The sequence below is a fragment of the Vanellus vanellus genome (genome assembly GCF_965231255.1).
Source record: "Vanellus vanellus genome assembly, chromosome: 2".
NCBI classification, from domain to species: domain Eukaryota; kingdom Metazoa; phylum Chordata; class Aves; order Charadriiformes; family Charadriidae; genus Vanellus; species Vanellus vanellus.
The window spans coordinates 116603348-116622844 of record NC_138906.1 but is presented as its reverse complement, the minus strand read 5'-3'; the positions used below and the strand labels follow the sequence as shown (position 1 = coordinate 116622844).

General features: G+C 39.2%; 1 protein-coding gene across 1 annotated transcript in view; it reads right to left on the bottom strand.

Moving 5' to 3' along the window:
* Window positions 1–6679: 6679 nt before the first annotated feature.
* MYOM1 (myomesin 1) overlaps window positions 6680–19497 on the bottom strand; it is a 75647-nt gene continuing 62829 nt past the window's right edge. The window contains exons 30-37 of the mRNA XM_082479588.1: window positions 19057–19144; window positions 18261–18299; window positions 18063–18168; window positions 16114–16277; window positions 14654–14690; window positions 14315–14337; window positions 12651–12706; window positions 6680–7686 (exon numbers count right to left, since the gene is read on the bottom strand). Coding sequence (XP_082335714.1) covers window positions 7393–7686; window positions 12651–12706; window positions 14315–14337; window positions 14654–14690; window positions 16114–16277; window positions 18063–18168; window positions 18261–18299; window positions 19057–19144 — 807 coding nt within the window. The 3' untranslated portion in view covers window positions 6680–7392. The remainder of the gene's footprint in view (window positions 7687–12650; window positions 12707–14314; window positions 14338–14653; window positions 14691–16113; window positions 16278–18062; window positions 18169–18260; window positions 18300–19056; window positions 19145–19497) is intronic.

Here is a 19497-nt window from a genome sequence, read left to right as displayed (position 1 = left end):
ACCATTGTACTTAAGCACAGCAGTAGTGCCACTGTAGTAGATGGACTTGTTTGTAGGTTAAGGGTGTTTGGTTAAGCACTCAGATCAAGTCTCAGGTGAGCAATATTTCTCCCTTCTTTGTCAATCATTAGTGGGTGTTTCACAAACCATCTTCTGATAATAGATACGATACGGTTTCAGGCCTCCTGTTAAGAGGTTCCATAACCTTGCCAAAATCACAGCCTAGGTAAGTAGGAGGTTTTAGTCTGCTCCTGTTAGTAGGAGTGATGAGAAAATAAATGGAAATGACTGTATCAAATAGGATGGATGGTAGAGGATGCAAGGTGGGGAAAGAGGGAAGGAAAGGTGTTGCATTTGAAAACACAGAAGGAGAAAGATTACAGGAAAGCTGTCTTGCATAATGAAATGGGAAGTGAGACAAGGGGGAATGTCAGAGGAAGATTGCAGCCAAATCTGGTACCTGCCTTCCTCTCCTTGCCATCGGTCTCATCTCCTCACTGTCCCTATCACAGTACCTTCATCTCCAGAAGCCTTTGTGGAATGGAGCAGCCTCTAACATTTTTCTCTACAGATTTGGTTGCTCTTTTCCCCGGACAACATTTTACTTCAATTCTTAAAACTTAATGTCCTTTTAACAACACAAGAAAACTTGTGGAGAAAGATTTGTTTCGGACGTCTGGTCAGTGTAAGTGCAGCTTAAACGGAGTATTGTTAATTTGTTGGCTTTATAGTTATTTTTCAAGGATACAGAACAGAGGTCTGTTTAAAAATTATCTCACTTTACAACTAGCTGCTTCAAAGATTCTGGCTTTATATATTATCAAATTACAGTTTATCAGTCTCAGACCACAGACAGGTCTTCCTCAATAATGGGCTAATGAATCCAGAAGTAATCCTCAGAAGAACTCAAGGACACCTGCAATCACAATGCCTTTACTACGGTGGAAGGCAAAGCCTATTTTTCACATCTTCTTTCATCTTCAGAAATCACCCTTTGTAATTTTGGAAGGTGATTAGATAATACAGCTTAACACAACGCTTTCCCACACTGTTAAATACAGTTGTTATAACACAAGAATATGAATTTATAACAGAGTTATAAATTTGAATATAAAGAGTAATGCATGCTGGAATGGAATATCTAGGTGAGAAAGAAGATATTATCCAGAAATAGCACTTCAGATAAACATTGCAAACAGTGTCTGATTTTAAATATAGTCATATGGTTCTGTGTGTTTGATAGGAAATTCTGTTGCTTCAGAAATAATTTGCATTCTATCACTATGTAATGGACAGAGACTGAAACAACTTTTCATAGTTATCATGGAGAACAGAATATAAATTATACATTTAGATTGCAAGAAAAAATATTCAAACATGGTAACATAATAAACTTTAATATACTCAACACAATTTTGAATATTTTGTTACACATTTGTGAACAACTACAGCTTAAATAATCAAAATGGAAAAAAAAGGTTTTTTTTTAATCTTTGATATGTTTATTTGTGTATTTCATTTACCATGCATAACAACACTATGCTGAATAATACTGATGTAACTGCATTTCTAGCTTTTTGAGGAACCATCCAAATTTAACAAAAAAAAACCCAAACCCTATTTAGTTATTTTAAATTTTAAAAAGTATTTCCAGTAGGTTTGAATTGAAATATCAGGAAAATACTGAATTTTCTTTCAGCTAAGACCTGATTCTGCTACAATCACCCAAAAGAGAGATGTGCCATTGGCTTCACAGTGAGCAAAATGGGCTTTGTAATCTGAGATTTGGGACATTTTTAGAACGTTCTTCTGAGATCCGGCTTGTTTTCTATTAAAACCAATGAAAAGACCCCTGTGGCATTTTGCAGGAATTGAATCAGGCTCTCAGTGGTACAGTCTGTTCTATATATAACTTACATGCTGCCGTTGATGTTTGTGGGAGATCGGCTCCCAAGCCACAGGAGCTGTAAGAGGTGGTGGATTTTTAGAGAGGTGAGGCAGGTTAAAATAATTGCCGTGGCAAAGAGCAGTTAAGAATTGTGTGAAACAACCTGCAGCTTTGTAATGTTTTGAAAGGCCAGACTCTGTAACTCTCTGGCAGAGTGATGTAATTGCACATCTGTAGATATTTGTCATTTTCTGTAACAGTTGCATGACAACCTAAAGTTCTCATTTTAAAAGCCTCCTACCATGGAAATGTTCCTTACTGCATTTCTGTATGGGACTTACGCTTGCATTGTTTGCTGCTGGGCCACTCCAGTTTTCTACTAATTCAAACCATAACACATAGGTGTAGAACAAGATGTAATGTAGAACTGAATCAAGCTCTATGTGTCAAACAGTACCTAAGTCTAGTAGGATGATTTTAGTTGTGCTTCAGGCTGAATTTTAAGTTTCTCCCACCAACCTTATCCACCTGATGAAACAGGTTTGCGTGAAAGAAACTTGGATCAAAAGAAAACCTACTTCAGCCCCGCCCTGCATCCATAGGAGACGGTTGTGTTTCTGAAGATCTTCCCCTGTGGCCAGATTGGTCATGGTGAAATGTACAGCCCACATGGCATTCAGAGGACTGTACATATGGTTTCCTTGAGAAAGTAAGCGGGGTCTGCCTCAGGCTGTGATGGCCTACAAATACCAATTAACAGATCCACATAACTGATACCAACATTCTTTTACAGATTAATAAATACGTCACTTCTGGGCAGGATTCATGCTAATAAACTCTGCTTATCATGGACATTTTCTAGTAATTGAAATCACCTTGTCAGTACATGGATCATTATTAAGATACTTAGAAATGACTGCAGTGCAATTAATCTGGTACTGAGATGTAGGTGCCCATCCACTATGCATTTAAAGTTATGAAGTATTAGAAATGTTATAAAAACACACTAATAAACTTTTGTGTTAAAATATTACAGCTAGTCTACCATCAAGCTGAAATCTCAGCTTGAACAACTTATCCACACCATAACAAGATCACATTCTTCATTCAAGAACAGCAGGGTTTACTCAAGGTTTTTTCCCAGTGGTTTCTTTCCCTGCCTGTCCAAACTTCCCGTGGGCTCAGGAACCATTTCTGCTGTTGCTGCCTTTCCATCAGTCATCTTTGATGCTTGCTGGTTGCTTTTTGTACCCTTTTCTGTTTCCACAGGGGGGATTTCATTTGGATCAGGTGTCGCTTCTGTGGCAATAATTTCTTCCACGCGTGGCTTAATAAAATCTGATTTAGAAGGAATAAAATTTCCCTTATATTTACTATGCTTGGCAACACAGAGGTATGTAAGTATAATTTAGCTTTCACATTGGTTTTGACCTTATAATGTTCTTTTCCTCTTCCCATACCCATATAAAGAGGTTCAGTATCACAAATAACTTTGCTACTTTTTACAGAGCCAAAAGCAAGCCCGAGTCTTTATGGTCCGTAAGTAAAAAGATTAAGGGGTAGAACCTGCAAAACATTTACAGTTGTAAATTATTGTTTCTCCCGTAAGTCACCTCGTTTACAGGACTGCTCAGAAATGTCTAGGTTAACCATACCGGGAAAGCAAGAGAGGAAAGAAATGCAGTTAAATATTTGTTCTTGCCTTAGGAGCAGAAAGGGGAGGGGACTAAGAGTATAAAATGTTCTGTCAGCAATGATACAACATGTGTACACCCTGTATACAAAGAAAAAATACTTAGGCAAAAACACATAAAACAGATGTTCTGATAATGTTGGAATTTAAGACTTATTTGGAGCTAAAATGCTCTATGTGAGGGAGTTGTAATTGTGAAGAATAAATCAATGTCCAAGTAGCAATTATATAGTAAGAGTCTAAAAGAACAGTAGAAAATCTGTAATATATAAGAATACTGAATCACCAGAGAGCTTTTCATTTTCCACCCTTTCTCTAAATTGGACAAAAAAAATGGTCACTTTTAATTCCAACTTTGCCATTCAATATGGACATTAAGAGAGAGTAATTGATTAATCTCAAATAATGGCTATATGATCAGGCTTTTCTAAAACACTTTGGCATTTAGGGTCCCGTAATTAGCAAGGCCTTTTTTTTTTAAGTGTCAAATGTCTAGCTGCTGAAATGAGTCTCACTTTGGAAAATAACAGCATCTGTGTATGTGCACATACTTAGGAGGTCTTTCCTCTGCATTCAGAAATTTGAAAGTATAAAAAAAAAAAAATAAAAAGCTTAAAAAACTTTCATCAGCCAGGTAAGCCAAGGTGAGAACTTGGAAAGGTGATTTAAAAGTGTTGATTTAAGTCTCTTTTACTGAGATTTAACCTGGCAATTCATATTTTGCCTTTATTGCTGATTAAGAGCATACGTACTGTAAACTTGATTGTTTGGGACCTGAGAAATATTGATTGGCTCAGACTATTAGCTGCATAATGTTTAACAATTTTTTCATTGGCGTAGAAGACCATAAAGGTGAAAGTGCTCTTACCTTTCTTTTCCCCTTCCTTCCGTTTGCTTGCTGTTGTTTTTTTCTTTTTAGATACAGATACATTATTTTGATCTTGTCCTTGGACTGTGTCAGTCTGTCCTGACACAGAAATCACAATCACCTGAAGCAAAGCAAGAACAAAAAGTGCACAAGCGAGACGTGGATGCATCACAAATTCAGTTTGAAACCACCATAACTGAATCCCTGGGAGCAATACGTTTAGAAGCAGCTATTACTCTAACTTTCAGGGACACCTACAACTTCTGAAGCAGAGAAGTGGAATCCAACCTGTTATCTGGGAGATGGCCCACTTGGATTCCCTCGCAGTTGTACCAAAAGGAGGAAGGCAGGAGGACACATTTTTGAAGATAAAGTGGTAGAAATAAACTGCTGCCAAAGTGCAATCATTATTAAAAATATGCTAATGCTAAATAATAAACATCAGCTAGCAGGTATTGCAAAGAGCAAGTCATATTCTTGTTTGCGCTCTGGAGGTTAGAAGAGATGTGACACTTGCTTTTAAGGTGTGTGTCCTGGACCAAGATGGAGTGATCTGCTTATCATTCTTGAATGGGCTTCATGTCATACTAAGCAAAATTATCAAATAATTTGACATTAGTACTTTAAACCCAGAATGCTTGCTGTATCTCAAATTACAGATATTCTCATGATTATATATTGAAATTTAAAAACTAAGCTGTTTTACTTTGTCTGATACACAGCTGTTGTGACTAAATAGTCTGAACTTTTTTAATAACAGATATTTATAAAAGATTCATTAACGTACATAATTACACACTTAAACCTTAAAATTGCAATAATGTCATCAAGTTTGATACTTGAGTTTTAACTATTTTAGGAGATGAGGCTGTGTGAACACATAGACTGTTTATGTGAAATGCTGAAAACACAGCTTTACATAATTTCATGTTCAAAATCCCCGTGATGTGAAACCTATTCTGGAAGAAAAAAAAATTATACGACATAAACTTAACATGTTCCTTGAAACTAGGGGTACTGTTCATGCATAAAGTTAAGCACATGCTAACATGTTTTGGTAGGTCATAAATCTGATCTCAATCTGAATATTTTTTTTTAACGATTGAGATCATAACCATTAGCCCTTTATAGAAACTGATTAAGAAAAAAAACTATTAAAAAATTGCAAAAATCACCACTTTCACCATTGATAACTGTGTCGAATCTATTGTTACCTGAGCCGTTAAGAATTCCCTCGTGCTTCTACTTCGCCTTTAATGTTAGCTGACAGTAAACCTCAGATAGCAAGGGTTTAAGTGAGCATTAACTGTACAGCACGTACTAGTGGCATCCTCACAGAAATGTCAGTACTGCAGCAAAACGAGTGCCTGGGAAACAGCCCCATGTCTGCAGTCACAGTAGCTAAAAATGACAAGAGAAAATATGTGAAAGGTGCACACACATCATTCTTGTACTAAAAATACATAAGTTAGTTCTTTAGATTTTTATGTGAAGAATTGTGCTGTTGTGAGACTAGTAATGCAAAGAATTTATTAATATGGAACATTGCTCTCCTAATTAGCAATTGGGCTGATAACTGCTTCTGATCATATATATATATATGATATATATTGCATCACATGTATAGATTACATATTAGTCCACAAGGATGGACATACACGTACGTTCTGTTGCTCTTCCACTGCTAATAATAATCAGTGGCATTGTTGTAAAATAGCTGACATGCAGTTTTTAATCTATATAAGTGTGTTCAAAGATCTGGACAAATGCTTTTTGTCTGAAACATTTTTAGCTGAAAAACCCCCATGTTTTTTTCTATGTTCCAGTGAAGATTCTTTTTGTAGCTTTAAAAGATCTTGACAAAATATGTTATTTCTGATCTCCAGTGTTAAGTTTGGGTGAAATTAACAGAGGTCTCAGTCTAACAAAACACTTACCGAACACCCTTAAATGAAAATTCATGAGCAGGTCCATGGAATTGCATGAGACCACTCCTGTGCCTGAATTTGCAAAAATACCTTGTTGAGTTGAGATGTGAAGTAGCCAAGGTCTGGACAGAAAGTTGTGACGAGATGCCATTGTGGGTTTTGTCGTGAACAGTGAAGTGAAGATTAACAGGGATCTAAAGGAAAGCTAGAGGTAATTACAGTGGTGAAAGCATTAAGAGACTAAGATGCTGTGCACAACTACCAGAGCTGTGACTAGTAAAACAAGACACAGTGAAACAAGCTTGTGATGGAAGGAAAGAAGTGAATTCTGTTTATTTGTGAACATAGAGGAGGGTTCATACATTTTTGCAGACACACACACACACACATATATTAGTATTCGGACCTCCTAAGCCTAGTTTTCATTTATGTTACAGTACTTTTACCCCAATTGGGTGGATTAAACAATATTTATGGATGCAGATGACACCCATATTAAGGCCTCTCTAAATTAACACAGCAATACGAAGGGGCCTTAATGTAGACAAAACCAGCACTAATATCGCCATGATTTAACTCTCTAACACATTCCATCTATGCTACTTTACCAAAGTTGGAACAAATCTAAACTGCTGCTCAGAAATGCCTCGATCATTTTTTATCTTTCCATCTACCTCATCGGTTGCCTCCACTGAAACGATCCTTCACCCTTTCCGTTTTTGTTGTATGGTCAAATGCTCCGGGAAGAGGGTCAAATGGCGGGCCTGTGTTTACAGCCAGCATGCATTTGGCCTGGCTGAAGATCCTACAGCCAGCTTCTGTGAAGTTAGCAGTAAGAAAATATTTAGGAAAGGCCCTATTTTCCCTCGCACAATGAAGTGTGTTGGAAACAAAAGTGAAGTGAATGGAAAAATCCAAGGCTGCCTGCTAAAGCAGAAAGCCGTTTACACACACAGAGATTATGTCAGCCTATCATCCAAAATCTGCCCCATACTTGTGTTTCCTAGTCTAAAATTCACGCATTGGTTTTCTTATCTTCTTTCTTTTTCTCTTGCTCAGGCTGTCTCTCTTCCTCAGGTATGAACACACTTACAGTGACATCGCTGGTCTCTGTGCCGTACTTGTTCTTCACCACAATGCTGTATTTCCCAGAGTCGAGTGTGGACACAGTAGAAATGGTAAAGCTGACGTTTTTTCCAGATTCAAATTTCAGGATGCAATTAGCATCCGATACAAATGATTTTTCGTTCTTCAGCCATGAGACCTCTGGAGTAGGATCGCCCCAGACAGTGCAAGAAAGATTAAGTGCCTATAGAAAAAAGTACAAAAAGAATTACAGGTAAGACCCAGTAAATATTTGCTGTGTTTTTTGATGCCTGACTCTCCAAATGTTCCAACCCCTTATTTAGCTTCCTGCTTTTAGTAAGTGGATGCATATCATCATCAGTAATCAATAATTTTTGTCAGAGTCTTCTGATCATAAAGGAAAAGAAGGAACTCCGTTCATTCAAAAACACCATTAAAACCTTTCAATATTTTATGGACCTTCTTCTCTACTCTCATAATCGTTAGTACAGTTTTCTCCATGCATATTGTTTAATATAAAATTAGATATTATCTGCATTTGTGTGTTAGACCTGAAATGAGAATTTGAGGAACAGTCAGATGGATTTTTTCACATTAAGCTCGCTATATATTTGCCACAGAACTAAAGAAAATGTGCCTGCCTTTTTAAATAACTAAGAACAAAGTGTCCCGGGAATACTTTGTTTAATTTAAGATCTTTTTTAACTATGCCCTGACAGCTCTTCCAACAGACTTGAATTGTTTTACACACTTCTATAAAACTATTTTTAACTGAAATCAATACAGGCTTTACCCTTTCTTTGGTGTTCATATAAGTATTTCCCTTTGATGTTAGTAAAGTTTCTAAGCAGTTGGATACTTTCTGTAGGCTTGGGAGTCTGTTGCGCACGCAATGTTCGGGCCTCCTTTTTTTGTCAGCAGCTTAGAAATTCATGTTTGGGAGATACCAATACATATAAATGATCGCCTCCTTCGGTCGCAATGCCATGGGAATCTTCTCAAAGGAGTTTGCAAAAATGAACATCACATAGAGTCATATGTTAAAAATGTTCATGTGAAACTTAAGTGGTACGCAGGCCTTTCTCTGGACCTTTATCTAGGAAGGAATCCATTCGCGTCTAAGTATTAAATAGTACATTGGTCTGAACTTAAAAAGTTACTCAAAGTAGAACATTTTTTATTGGAAGCTGAAGAATTTTTACTGCAGAGAAAATGGTCTTCAGTGGTTCATTAGGCATGGACTAAGTGATACAGAAGGAATGGACAAGCTCCCACTTGACTGGAATTAAGTTTCTTTATGAGTTTTTTAAAGGCTCTTGATAAATATACATCAAAAGTAGAGACAACTGAAGAGCACTCACATTGTTGGCCTTATAGGCTGTCATGATAAAAATCTACTGTGAGAAATCTACTTAACAGGCTACTTTCCCTTCACCTCTCTGCTTCTTGTCTGGTAGTGTGATGGTGGACAGAAGACAGATACCCAGAAGGCTGTTGAAATGAGCAGATGGAAAAAATGGATACCTCTATACAAATGAAAGTTTTTTATACCACTTACAACAAAATAAAGATCAAATAAATCCCACATCCGCGAAGGACCAAAATGAGAACAAAAGGGAGGGGGAAGTCTTTCCTCCATCAACAAGATATAATTTTTGGTACCGAAGGAATTCCAAGTGAGAGGTGGTTACGGCATGGTGGAAACGGCCTCTATCTGGTTTCCTGCAGCACCTACAGCTGGTGACTGTGGGGAGCTGTTGACTGCCTTCTTTCATAGCCCACTGGTGTGAATGCAGTTTTGTTTGCTATATCAGTCCATCTTTTTGAAAAACAAGGGGAAAAAAAGAGGTTTTACATTTACCTCTCTTCCTTACTGCTCTCAATAGAAACATGCCCTCAGCCTTGGCCAGGCATTGCATGTGGGTCCCTTCAGGTGCTCGGTACTTCTTTACTGTCTTCTCATTCTCTAGCAAGCAAGAGATCACCACCGAGTGGCCTCAGCTGCCACTCGAAGATGCTAATGGGCTGATGTCCATGTCCAGACAGCTCTATTAGTGGCATCATTCAAACCTCAGGTGTTTGAAGTGGTGTCAGTACTCTTTAATTCAAAGAGATTCAAGCAGTAGTGATGATTCTTTTTTGTTCTAAATAATTCCTTAAAATAGCTGCATTTTGCTTAACCTTGCGTCACTAGTTCCTGGTTTGACATCTGTGCTCCTCTTTACCTTCCCGACTCATTTATTTTTCCAGGTACTAATGCACAGTTGTATGTTATAATATGCTATGTAGATGCTGAGATCTTTGGTTTTCTGGGAGGTAATTCCATAATTATGGAGCCTTAGCCAAGGAGAAGTGATCACCCACTGTGACTGCACCTATCTATTTCAGATTTTCTGTTTATTGGGCAGGAGATTGTGTTTTCTCATGTGTTCATACGTTAATGCATGGCTTTATTGCTTACAGAAACCCCCGATTGTAATGCTGTATTCAACCTGAAGTTCTTATCCTGGCAAAAAGATGTGTCCTGTCCTCCTGAGGGGAAGAGACACCTTTCCCCTCAAGGGGAAGGACTGGAAACCTGTCTAGATGTTGTGGTGAGTGAATGAAATCTATCAGGAAATCTGAACTATCTGAAAAAATCTGGATGACTAAACCCCATCTGTTTGAACTGGATCTCAGTATTTCAGAGCTCCACACAGAAGTTCCTGTAAGTCTGAACCTGGGGCATTGAGACGTGCACTCGGCAGCAGGTGCAAGACCCTTTGTGCCCCCCCATACCTTTTCTGCCTTTCCCTGCAGATTATCATGCTTAAGGTAGTACAGGTGGCAGAGGGAAATGTGTCATTGTATTTCAAGTATTGCCATTCCTCTTGCATATTAGCCCAAACTCATTTTCATGAGTGGTTTGGGCTAAGATGCCAGTGAGTGAATCGAAGCAGCTCTACCACAGGAACCTGCTCCTTCTTCCAGCCTACCTGTGAGGGCACCTACCCCTGGCAGAAGGGTAGAATGGGGAGTTAGTGGGCAGAAGGATGCAACACATTGCTTCTAGGTCTGAACGTGTCTGTCAGAATCCTAAGCCTCTCCTTTTAAAAAGAAAACCCCTTACTCACTTACAGGCCTTCATTAAAACTGCCACTTAGGTTAATTTGGCTGGCTGCACATAAAACTTATGCTAGTGTTCTCTGTCAGGTCAAATTCCTCCCTAATATGAACTGACACTTAGCCTTTTCCAATTATATCACACTGCTGAAGAGCATTTCTGTCTATCAGTGGAAGCCTCTTAGGCCATCTGGAATGCTGTTTGGTTAGCACTGGGTAAACACTGGTTCATTTGTTCTCACACATATCCTTCATCTCGCATGTAAAAAGCTAATAAATAGCGTCACAGTCACAGTGTTAAGTTTAAGATGTGCATATGCTTGGAAGTTCAGTCTAGGGATACCAATCTGTTCATATAACTCTCTAGTTATGGCTGCACTTGTATTCAAAATCAAATCTTGCAATTGCCAGTCCTCTGCTACCTCATTTACTGTTTTTCAAAATCCTTGATGATTGTGCAATTTGCATGAATTACACAACAGAGAACCGCATTCCCCTCTCTCCAGGATATATGCAAACAATAGACAGATGGGCCAACACCCCCCAAACAAGCACTGTTTTCCCCAATCACTCTTTGTCCTACTCTGTTTCTCAAAATGATCATCTACTGAATAGAGAAACATAAGGTCTAGGATATTTGTCTCGAGTTCTGGGAGTTTTTCAGTCACTTATGTAAACATCACAAACGTCCTTGCTCTCAAGGACAATGTGCGTCTGGGTAAGATTTTGCAACTCATTTTTTACAAACTCCCTTTTTATAAACTCTACACATTTTGCTTTAGTGAGCTCATACCCAACTTTGTATTAACTCTCTTTTAAAACTGATAATAACTACCCAAATTTATCCCCTTCCAAAACAGTATGAGAATCTCATCTCCAAGCACAAGCACTATTAGCTGAGAATCTGCAAATTCATTCTGTTTCTTTGTGTCTTCTACCTACAGTTACAATGCTCATGAGTGCTTCTTATTTCTACACCATTTCCCAAACTGCGAAATCCTTTAATGAAAGGTTTAATCAAATTTCATTTTTCATTTTTTCATTTTCTAATGGCAACATACTTAATTTTCCCAGAACTATTGCAGCCTACTATCTGTTGGCTGCGTTATATCTTGCACTGTTAAGCAATTCAGGCCAAGATTTTAGATTCTTAACACTTCTGCTCAGCTTATGATCAAACACTTTGAACCTGGCTGACCTACTGCCAGTTAAAGCCAGCAATATGAGGGAGCTGTCTTACTGTTGTTGTCATATCCTGGGTTGTCAATGACATTCACGTGCCCTATTTCAGTGTTCGCACACACAGTAAAGAGGAACTGGCTGGTGGCAGACCAGCAGGAAGTGAGGAGCAGGCACTTCTTGGTCTCAGTACTATCAAGCAGTAACTTGCAGAAGCAGCGTGCTGGGAAAAGGTTGCAAGACTGAGAACTGACTTTCTGGGTCATCTGTTCTGTGCTCAAGCATCGATGTAGCCGTGTTCCCTCTGGGAGTGCCTTACAATAATCGTTTGGTTAAACTCTGCTAATATAACCCAGTGCCTTCTTCTGACTTCCTTCCCGTTTACCCTGATGAAATAGAGAAAACTATCTCCTTTTGTCCAGAAGAGAATTGAGTTCGACTGGTTTACTAGTTTTACACTGTTTAAAAGCCAGCCTTGACAGGTGTGACTATCTTGCCATGTTTTGAGGAAGTGAACTGCAAAAGACATGGAAAGACTAACAATTTGTAAAAAAAGGAGTTAAACTTCCCTGATACCCTGTTACAAAAAAAAAAAAAGTAAAAAAAAAAATATCTGTGAAACCTGTGCATGAATTTTTAAAGAGCTGGTTATATAAGGAGTTTTAGTCTCAGCTCACATTGTCATCTCACTTTTATCTAATGCTTAAGAAAAGACAGTGCCCTGAATACATAAACCCATCTGTGCAAGACTTGAATTATGTACAGAAGGCAAGGGATGAATAAATAATGTGGCAGATTTTAAAGATGGCATCTTTAAAAAAAAAAAAAAAGGTGAATATTTTCCCATCATCGAAAGGCGTTCAAGCTGTTGGGCTGTTTTGCAAAACTTCAGTTAATTTACCGTACCTTGCCCTCCTGGATGGTGACAACATCGGGCAAACCTCCAAGTACTCGTGCACGATCTAGAAATAAATAAGCGTAATTTTCTTTAGTGTCTCAAAAATCAACTGTGCCCCAGATTCTATTTCCCTTCTAGTTCTTTTCTTTTATCTTAATTATGTAAAACTAGTCTCTGATATCTGCACTAGCAGAGAACTATTCGGCATTCTTAGCACACCATTTGGACTTTAAAAAATGTTGAATTCACAGCAAAAGATGCGTTAATAGCTGGTGTCAATCACTTACTGAGGGGAATTAAAGTACATGTGCTGCGTCCTGCAGATTTTTCCATCAATTCAGTGTTACTTCTGAGTGCACAAAAAAAATCTGTTTTTTTTGAGATCGGGCACTCTACATTTTTAGTGTCGTAGACTAAAACCATTGTATTTCCAAAAAGAAATGAATGATAGCTAATAAAGTGGTGGAGATTGGGTTTTGGTCTAAATACAAAGACAGTCTCAGTGACAGCATTGAAATTCCACCACTTTGTATGTATCTGGGTGTAAATGGGATGGATATTTGGTCTAGTTTTAAACTCAAAGTCCCATAGGAATCTTTCATAGGTACAAATAAGCTGATCACGTGCAGGCTTTGGTGCACTTATTCTGGAGTATGGATTTTGTTACAACAACATTGTAAGTCTTGGTGGAGCCTGGCAGCAGAAGGAAATGACTATACAAAATGTTCTCCTCTAACGTATTCCGTAAAAGATGTGCTCTGGAGCACAGTGATAACAACCTTATGAGACGAGGAACAGGACTGTGTTATGTCAATTAACATGCCAGCCCCTTATGAATGGTCCAGGGTTAGAAATGAAATGCTCAGGGCAGGGCTGTTACTGATCCCTTCGTGCCGTCTCAGCTGGGACTCATAGGGATCACTGTACATTTCCAAACCCTGCTCTATTTGGAGCATATGTCCAGGAGGAGTTAGCTCAGATCTCTCTGCACGTTTTTCTCCAATAACTTTTTCAAATGCCAGTTCTGGCCTTGTTGTTATAAAGGTCTGAAAGTCATCTGCAGTGGGAGAACTTTTTGATGTGCTATGTTTTTTCCAAGCATTTTTCTGTAAATAAGGAGAATATTGAGCTTAATAATTCAAGTTGAATTATAATGACTAATTTCTTAAGTAATTATTACATACTTTTGGATTAGTTGCTATGTTGGAATTGATACACACACAAAAGTCTCAGGAGATTCAGGGGTCAGCCTTTAAATAATGCAAAAGCTACTGTTGCTTTCTTACCCATCTCTGTATGCAAGGCAGAGCCATTTGACATTTTAGATAGTTCAAAACTAGCAAAGTGATTTTTGTGCAGAGGACATGCATGAGAGATCTCAGCAATAGAGATCATTTTTAGAGAAGGCTAACTGGTAGTGGGAACAGGAGTTTAGACTGGAAAAACCAATATCACCCATTAACTATAGTGGTATTAGCTGCAACGTACATGAACATTAAATCACTAAATGGTCACTCCCCTTGCTTCCCCTTGGTGCAAGGACAAATTCATCTTAGGATGAGCAGACGCACAGACACATGTAAACACGCTCTCTCTCGCCCAACCATCCTGGACAGGAAGAAAACCTTTGCAAACAGTTTATTGCAACTCTTGTCAAAGAAGGCCCACTTACTTTTCTCCGCGATCGCAGCTTGCCTGGAGTTGAAAGAAACAAAAAGAAAGTAAACCGAAATGTTAAAGTTTACTTAGAGTGATTGAAAAATACCTTATCTTTTTAAACGCCTTTAATCTGTTAAGGAAAATCTCTCTCATCATTTGGCAATACTGCTTATTCTTCGTTACCTAACTGTTATATAAGAATTGCACCAAAGAAGTCACGTGCAACACTCCTACAGACTACTGTAGGACTAGGATTTGTTTCACAGGATATATTTAGCTCCAGCACAAAACAAACAAATACTCTTATTATTTTATGGCTGCCATTACTGCTTTTAGATGGCATAATACTTACTTTAATCTCTGGAACTCAGCAAAGGCTTCGTCAAATGCTTTGTAAAGAGAAAAGTTGATTTTAAAGGTAGGTTCAGAGATAAATTATCACAAGTTTAAATTTAGAATGTAAAACTAAATTAAAACTGTAGACATAATTAAAGAAATATTAATGTATGGATGCATGCATATTGTATACACCCTAAAATGCTGAATGGTTCAACTGATAGAGGCCATCTTGTATATGGCAGCTGTTATATATACATATGAATGCATAAACACACTTTTTTTTCTTCTAAAAGTTAGGCTTTAAGACAAAAAGACAACAGGAGACCAATAGGCTGAAACGATCTCACAAAACAGAGGAAGAAACCCACACCACCACCTAAGTGATAGCTTACAGCAGCGGTCTCCCAATCTCTTGTGATCGTGCACCCCTACAGGTAAAATTTTTTTGAGCATGCACACCCAATATCTGTATATTTATTTATTTATAAATTACATAGATCTACTACTGAAGTTCTCATATTTTCTTCCCACACCCCAGCAGATTGTCTTGCACACACCCCACTTTGGAGACCACTGGCTTATGGAATACAAGAGATCTGTTTTTTCCAGGTGCTTTTCACATCTGAAGTGTCACGCTGATGGCCATGAACAAACCAGGCACCAAACTGGTGTCTCCTTTGTAAATGCAGGCTAAGCTGCCATCACGTGGGAGGTCAACCTCTCCGCTTTGAAAGGGAAGAATAAATCTCCTTTCTCAGAAAGTGGGGATAGAGTACAGAAGGAGCAACATGGAGATGATTATAAGGTTATTGCCCTTACACAGAGCTTGCAGACCCAAAGTGAAGCTTTGGGGATGGGAACAGCTGGGAATGGAAACTCATCAGTTTGGAAGGAGTTAATCTGTTCCCCAGGATCTGAGAGGTCTCTCAGAGTAAAAGCTTCCAACAGTCAATGCAAATAATTTTAGCTGTTCCCCTAACAGTCCTTCATCGTGCTGATGAAAGGGACCAATCTTGACATCTCTGAAGAATAAGGAGCCCTATTATATCCATGAAAGAAATGCAGTAGGAAAGTAACAGAACAAACCGGTCCCTCACTTCCTCCTCCAAATATTACTTGGAAGGGAAAGATACACAAGGCATTCAGTGCTACAACTTGTATTTAAAACTGCCAATCACTGCCAGCAACACAAGGGGTTTTGTAAGATGGCTCAGAAACTGGGCTGGTATCTCAGTAGGCAAACTGCAAGTGGGTATTTGGAAGAGGAAGAAGACATTTGCAGTTTATGATCTGAGAGCACAGGTCAGGGAAAACAAATTACACAGTCCCCACACGCACTGCCAGGCTGCTGGAGTGCACACAGAGACCCTACAACCCAAAGGGTAACTGGTCTGTAGCAAGATCCTGCATAGATGCTCCTGCCCAACCACAGCATAACATCCACACACAGATGTGGCAGAGGGAATGACCTACCTTGTCCAGAAAGATCCACTGTCTTTTTGTGTCCTGTTTTACCATCAAAGAGTTCCATTGTGTATTTGCCTTTGTCCTGTGGAGTTGGCTCGTTGATCTGCAACCAGATCTGCTCCCCAGTGACACCAGTCTTCACTCTGTCTGTAAACCTAATCTGGGTGTCGCTGAAAAATACGAAACAACGTTACCCTTTCGTTTTACTGGAGTATAAATGGGATTTGCTTGTGATAAATCACTGAGTACATCTGCAGTTACCAAATGATTTCCAAGGTACTGTAGTATGCCACTGTATTTTGAAACTTTTGAAGTCAAATTCTTGATAAAGGTGGATACCAGCAGGGCAGAAATGACATGACAGTCTTTCCCTGTTCAAGGTCTAGCTCTCCTCAAAGCTTGCAGCAACATGACACATCTTAGTCTGTGACCTGAGCCAGAGAAGAGCTATACAAATTCAAACCCCAGATCTCTGAAGGGTAATCCATGCATCCTCAAATGTTCCTATTGTCTTCTCAATATAAGTTAATTTCTGCTTGGGCACAACAAAACTATATAGGGCTGTACCTACAAAAATCCCCACTTTTGTGACAAACGGTGTTCGCCTAGCTGGAATGTTTTCTGACACTCTGATATGCTTTGGCATTTGAAATTAAACAGACGCTGATTAAAGTATATTTTCCTTCACAAAAAATATCAATTTCTCAGGTTCCTAGCTAAGAAGTTAATTGCCCTGGATGAGGCAAAAGATATTAGTCAATTAAGCTACTCATTTTCTTTTTATCTTTGAACTGATAACTTCGAATATACTAGAGGGTCAAAGAACATTTTACTAGATTAATTTGAAGTGCTTCAAGATTAAATTAGTTTCTAAAACTTAAATAGAGAAGAGAGAAAGAGAAAGAAAGAAAAAGAGAGAAATCCAGAATACTTCATATTCACTTCCAGATGTGAAATGCCCAGGGCTCCTGGGGATACCAGGTCAAAATGGGTGCCAAGAAACAAGAAAACCTCAAACTGCTTTCATTTCTCTGACAGCGTTGCTGGTTAGCATCAGTGTCAATAATTACAGCCAGACTGCTACAGAACACCCTGGATATGCTGTGCCTCATTTAGATGAGTTTTATTGAGAGATCAGTAATTCAGATTCCATCCTAAAGACTAACTACTACCACGTCCACAGGAAGTGAAGCAGCAAGAATAGTAATAACAGATTTGAAGCCATTCAAATATGTTACTACTATTAAATCAAATCTAAGTTGTTTACTTCTCTGAGTTTTCCAGTGCATGCCATTTGCACTGGCTGAGAATTCAAAGCTGTCTCATGGATTTGGGTATGCAACTCCCATTAGTTTTATGGGGAGCTGGGCATTCAAATTCTTTTTAAAAATCTCAGTTCTTCTGTCTGTCTTGGTTAGGTTCGTAGCGCTCACAAGAAGGGCTGTCTGGATTTTATTACCCTGGGCGCAGGCTGAAACTTATTTTGCCTCCTAAACATGAACCCATGCATGCGTTAAGAGGACGTGCTAGCTTGTCCCAGTTCCCATGAATTGCAGCTTCTAGACAAGCAGAACTCCAGGCTAGGTGTCTCTGAGCCTCTAGTGCTGGCCTCTTTCAAAGCTTGTCAGTCTCTCAGGTTGTATTTGCATCACTCCTTAATACTGATTCAGGGAAAGATGCAGCTCCCACCTGGGAGGTGGGAAGTGCTCTGAAGCAGCACGGCCCTGACAGCATCCCATGGCATGGGGCTATCTGTCTCACATGGGAAATGACAGGAGGGCCCTTCACCACCAACGCCTGACCCTCATACTGGTTTCACATGAGCGTAATTCACTGAAACTAACTCATATGAGAGGAGAAGAAACCTGGGCCTCATCCCTCACATATATCCAGGTTCTTTCTGAGTCTATAAAACCAAAATTGCACTGACTTTTGCAAAGCTTTTGCATACTTACTTGTGCACCCAGCCCACTCTCAGATCTTCCACATAATAAGTAACATAGGAGTACAGTCTGATACCCTCAGCTGTGCTCTGGATTTTCAGGTCTGTCGCAGAGAGAGCTGAAAGAAGAGCATATGGTTTTATGCAGCCACGCAGGCATTCATTGAGTGTCACAATGAGTCATTCATTCGAAAGAGAATTAAGTGCTTACCAATCCTTCTGCATACTTCATTCATCAGATCTGCAAAAGCTGTGGAAATAAAATCCAGAGACTAAGACTCTGTGTCTGCAGCTCAAGCACAGTCAATAATAAGACAAGTTCAGGCTCTAAAATAGTCTCCCCAGTAGGTTTGAAAAAGAAATTGGACCTGCCTTACAAAGCATATTAGAATTCTAAGTAATGCAGACATATAGCCTGTTATTCCATAATTTCCAGACTTTATTTAACAGCAGCCTTTATGAATATGGCTGCAGCTGAACAAAACTATATTTTTTTTTTTTTTTCACTGTAAATGACACTATTCAGTTGGAATGCTAACCCATCTATACACATTCAAATGGAAAGGTTTTTCTCCACTTGCTTGGAAACATAAGTAAAATTTAAAAAATATAGTAATCACAATGAGTGGAAAGCCCCCTAAATAAACAAATGGCAAAACATAATAAAAATGTGAAATCTTTTAAAATTACCTAGTTGTAGAATTTCTTTCTATACATGTAGACTTACACTACTGATGGCCCCCTGAGGAAACCTGTTATCATTTTGGTTAGCATTAGTCATCGCATTCTCCCCAAATTATACAGAATCCAGATGCAATAAGCTGTATTCAAATACTAGTTGAACTGAAAAGCCTCAGTTTTTCTAATGAGATGATCTTATACACAGGAGGAACAAAGCCACAGGAAGGTGACTCATGCAGTTGCCTGTACTACCCCAAAACCGCTTGCAGGCGAGCAGTCGGGCTGCCAGCTGGTGTGGCTAACAGCATGCAGAAGGTGGCTCTGACCTGTCTCCTTAAGCTTTAGCTCACTGGAGTCCCTTCCTCTGTCGTCCTTCAGTATGACTTCGTATGTGCCAGCGTCTTTCTTAGAAAACTGCAATATTGTAATAGTAAAACTATTCAGAATAGTTACTGCAGAATAATTTAGATTTTACTCCTGAACCCAGATGAGTTCCTGTCCCCATCCCCAGGGAGGTGCCCGATGCCTGGGATTGGGGCTGCCCCGGTGCCCCTCGGCTTCCCTAGTCCTGGCTGGGGTGGTGGGATGGGCCATGGATGGGCAGTCCTGGCCTACATCCATGGGGGAGCACCTGTCCCAAGGGGGCTCCGAGACTTCTTCCATTCCTCAGCCAAAAACTGAGAGCAAAGAGATGAAGTGGTGAATGCAGGTCACCCCCCAGCCTGCAGCAAGGCTGGGTATGGACAAGACCTCTCTGGTGACCCTGA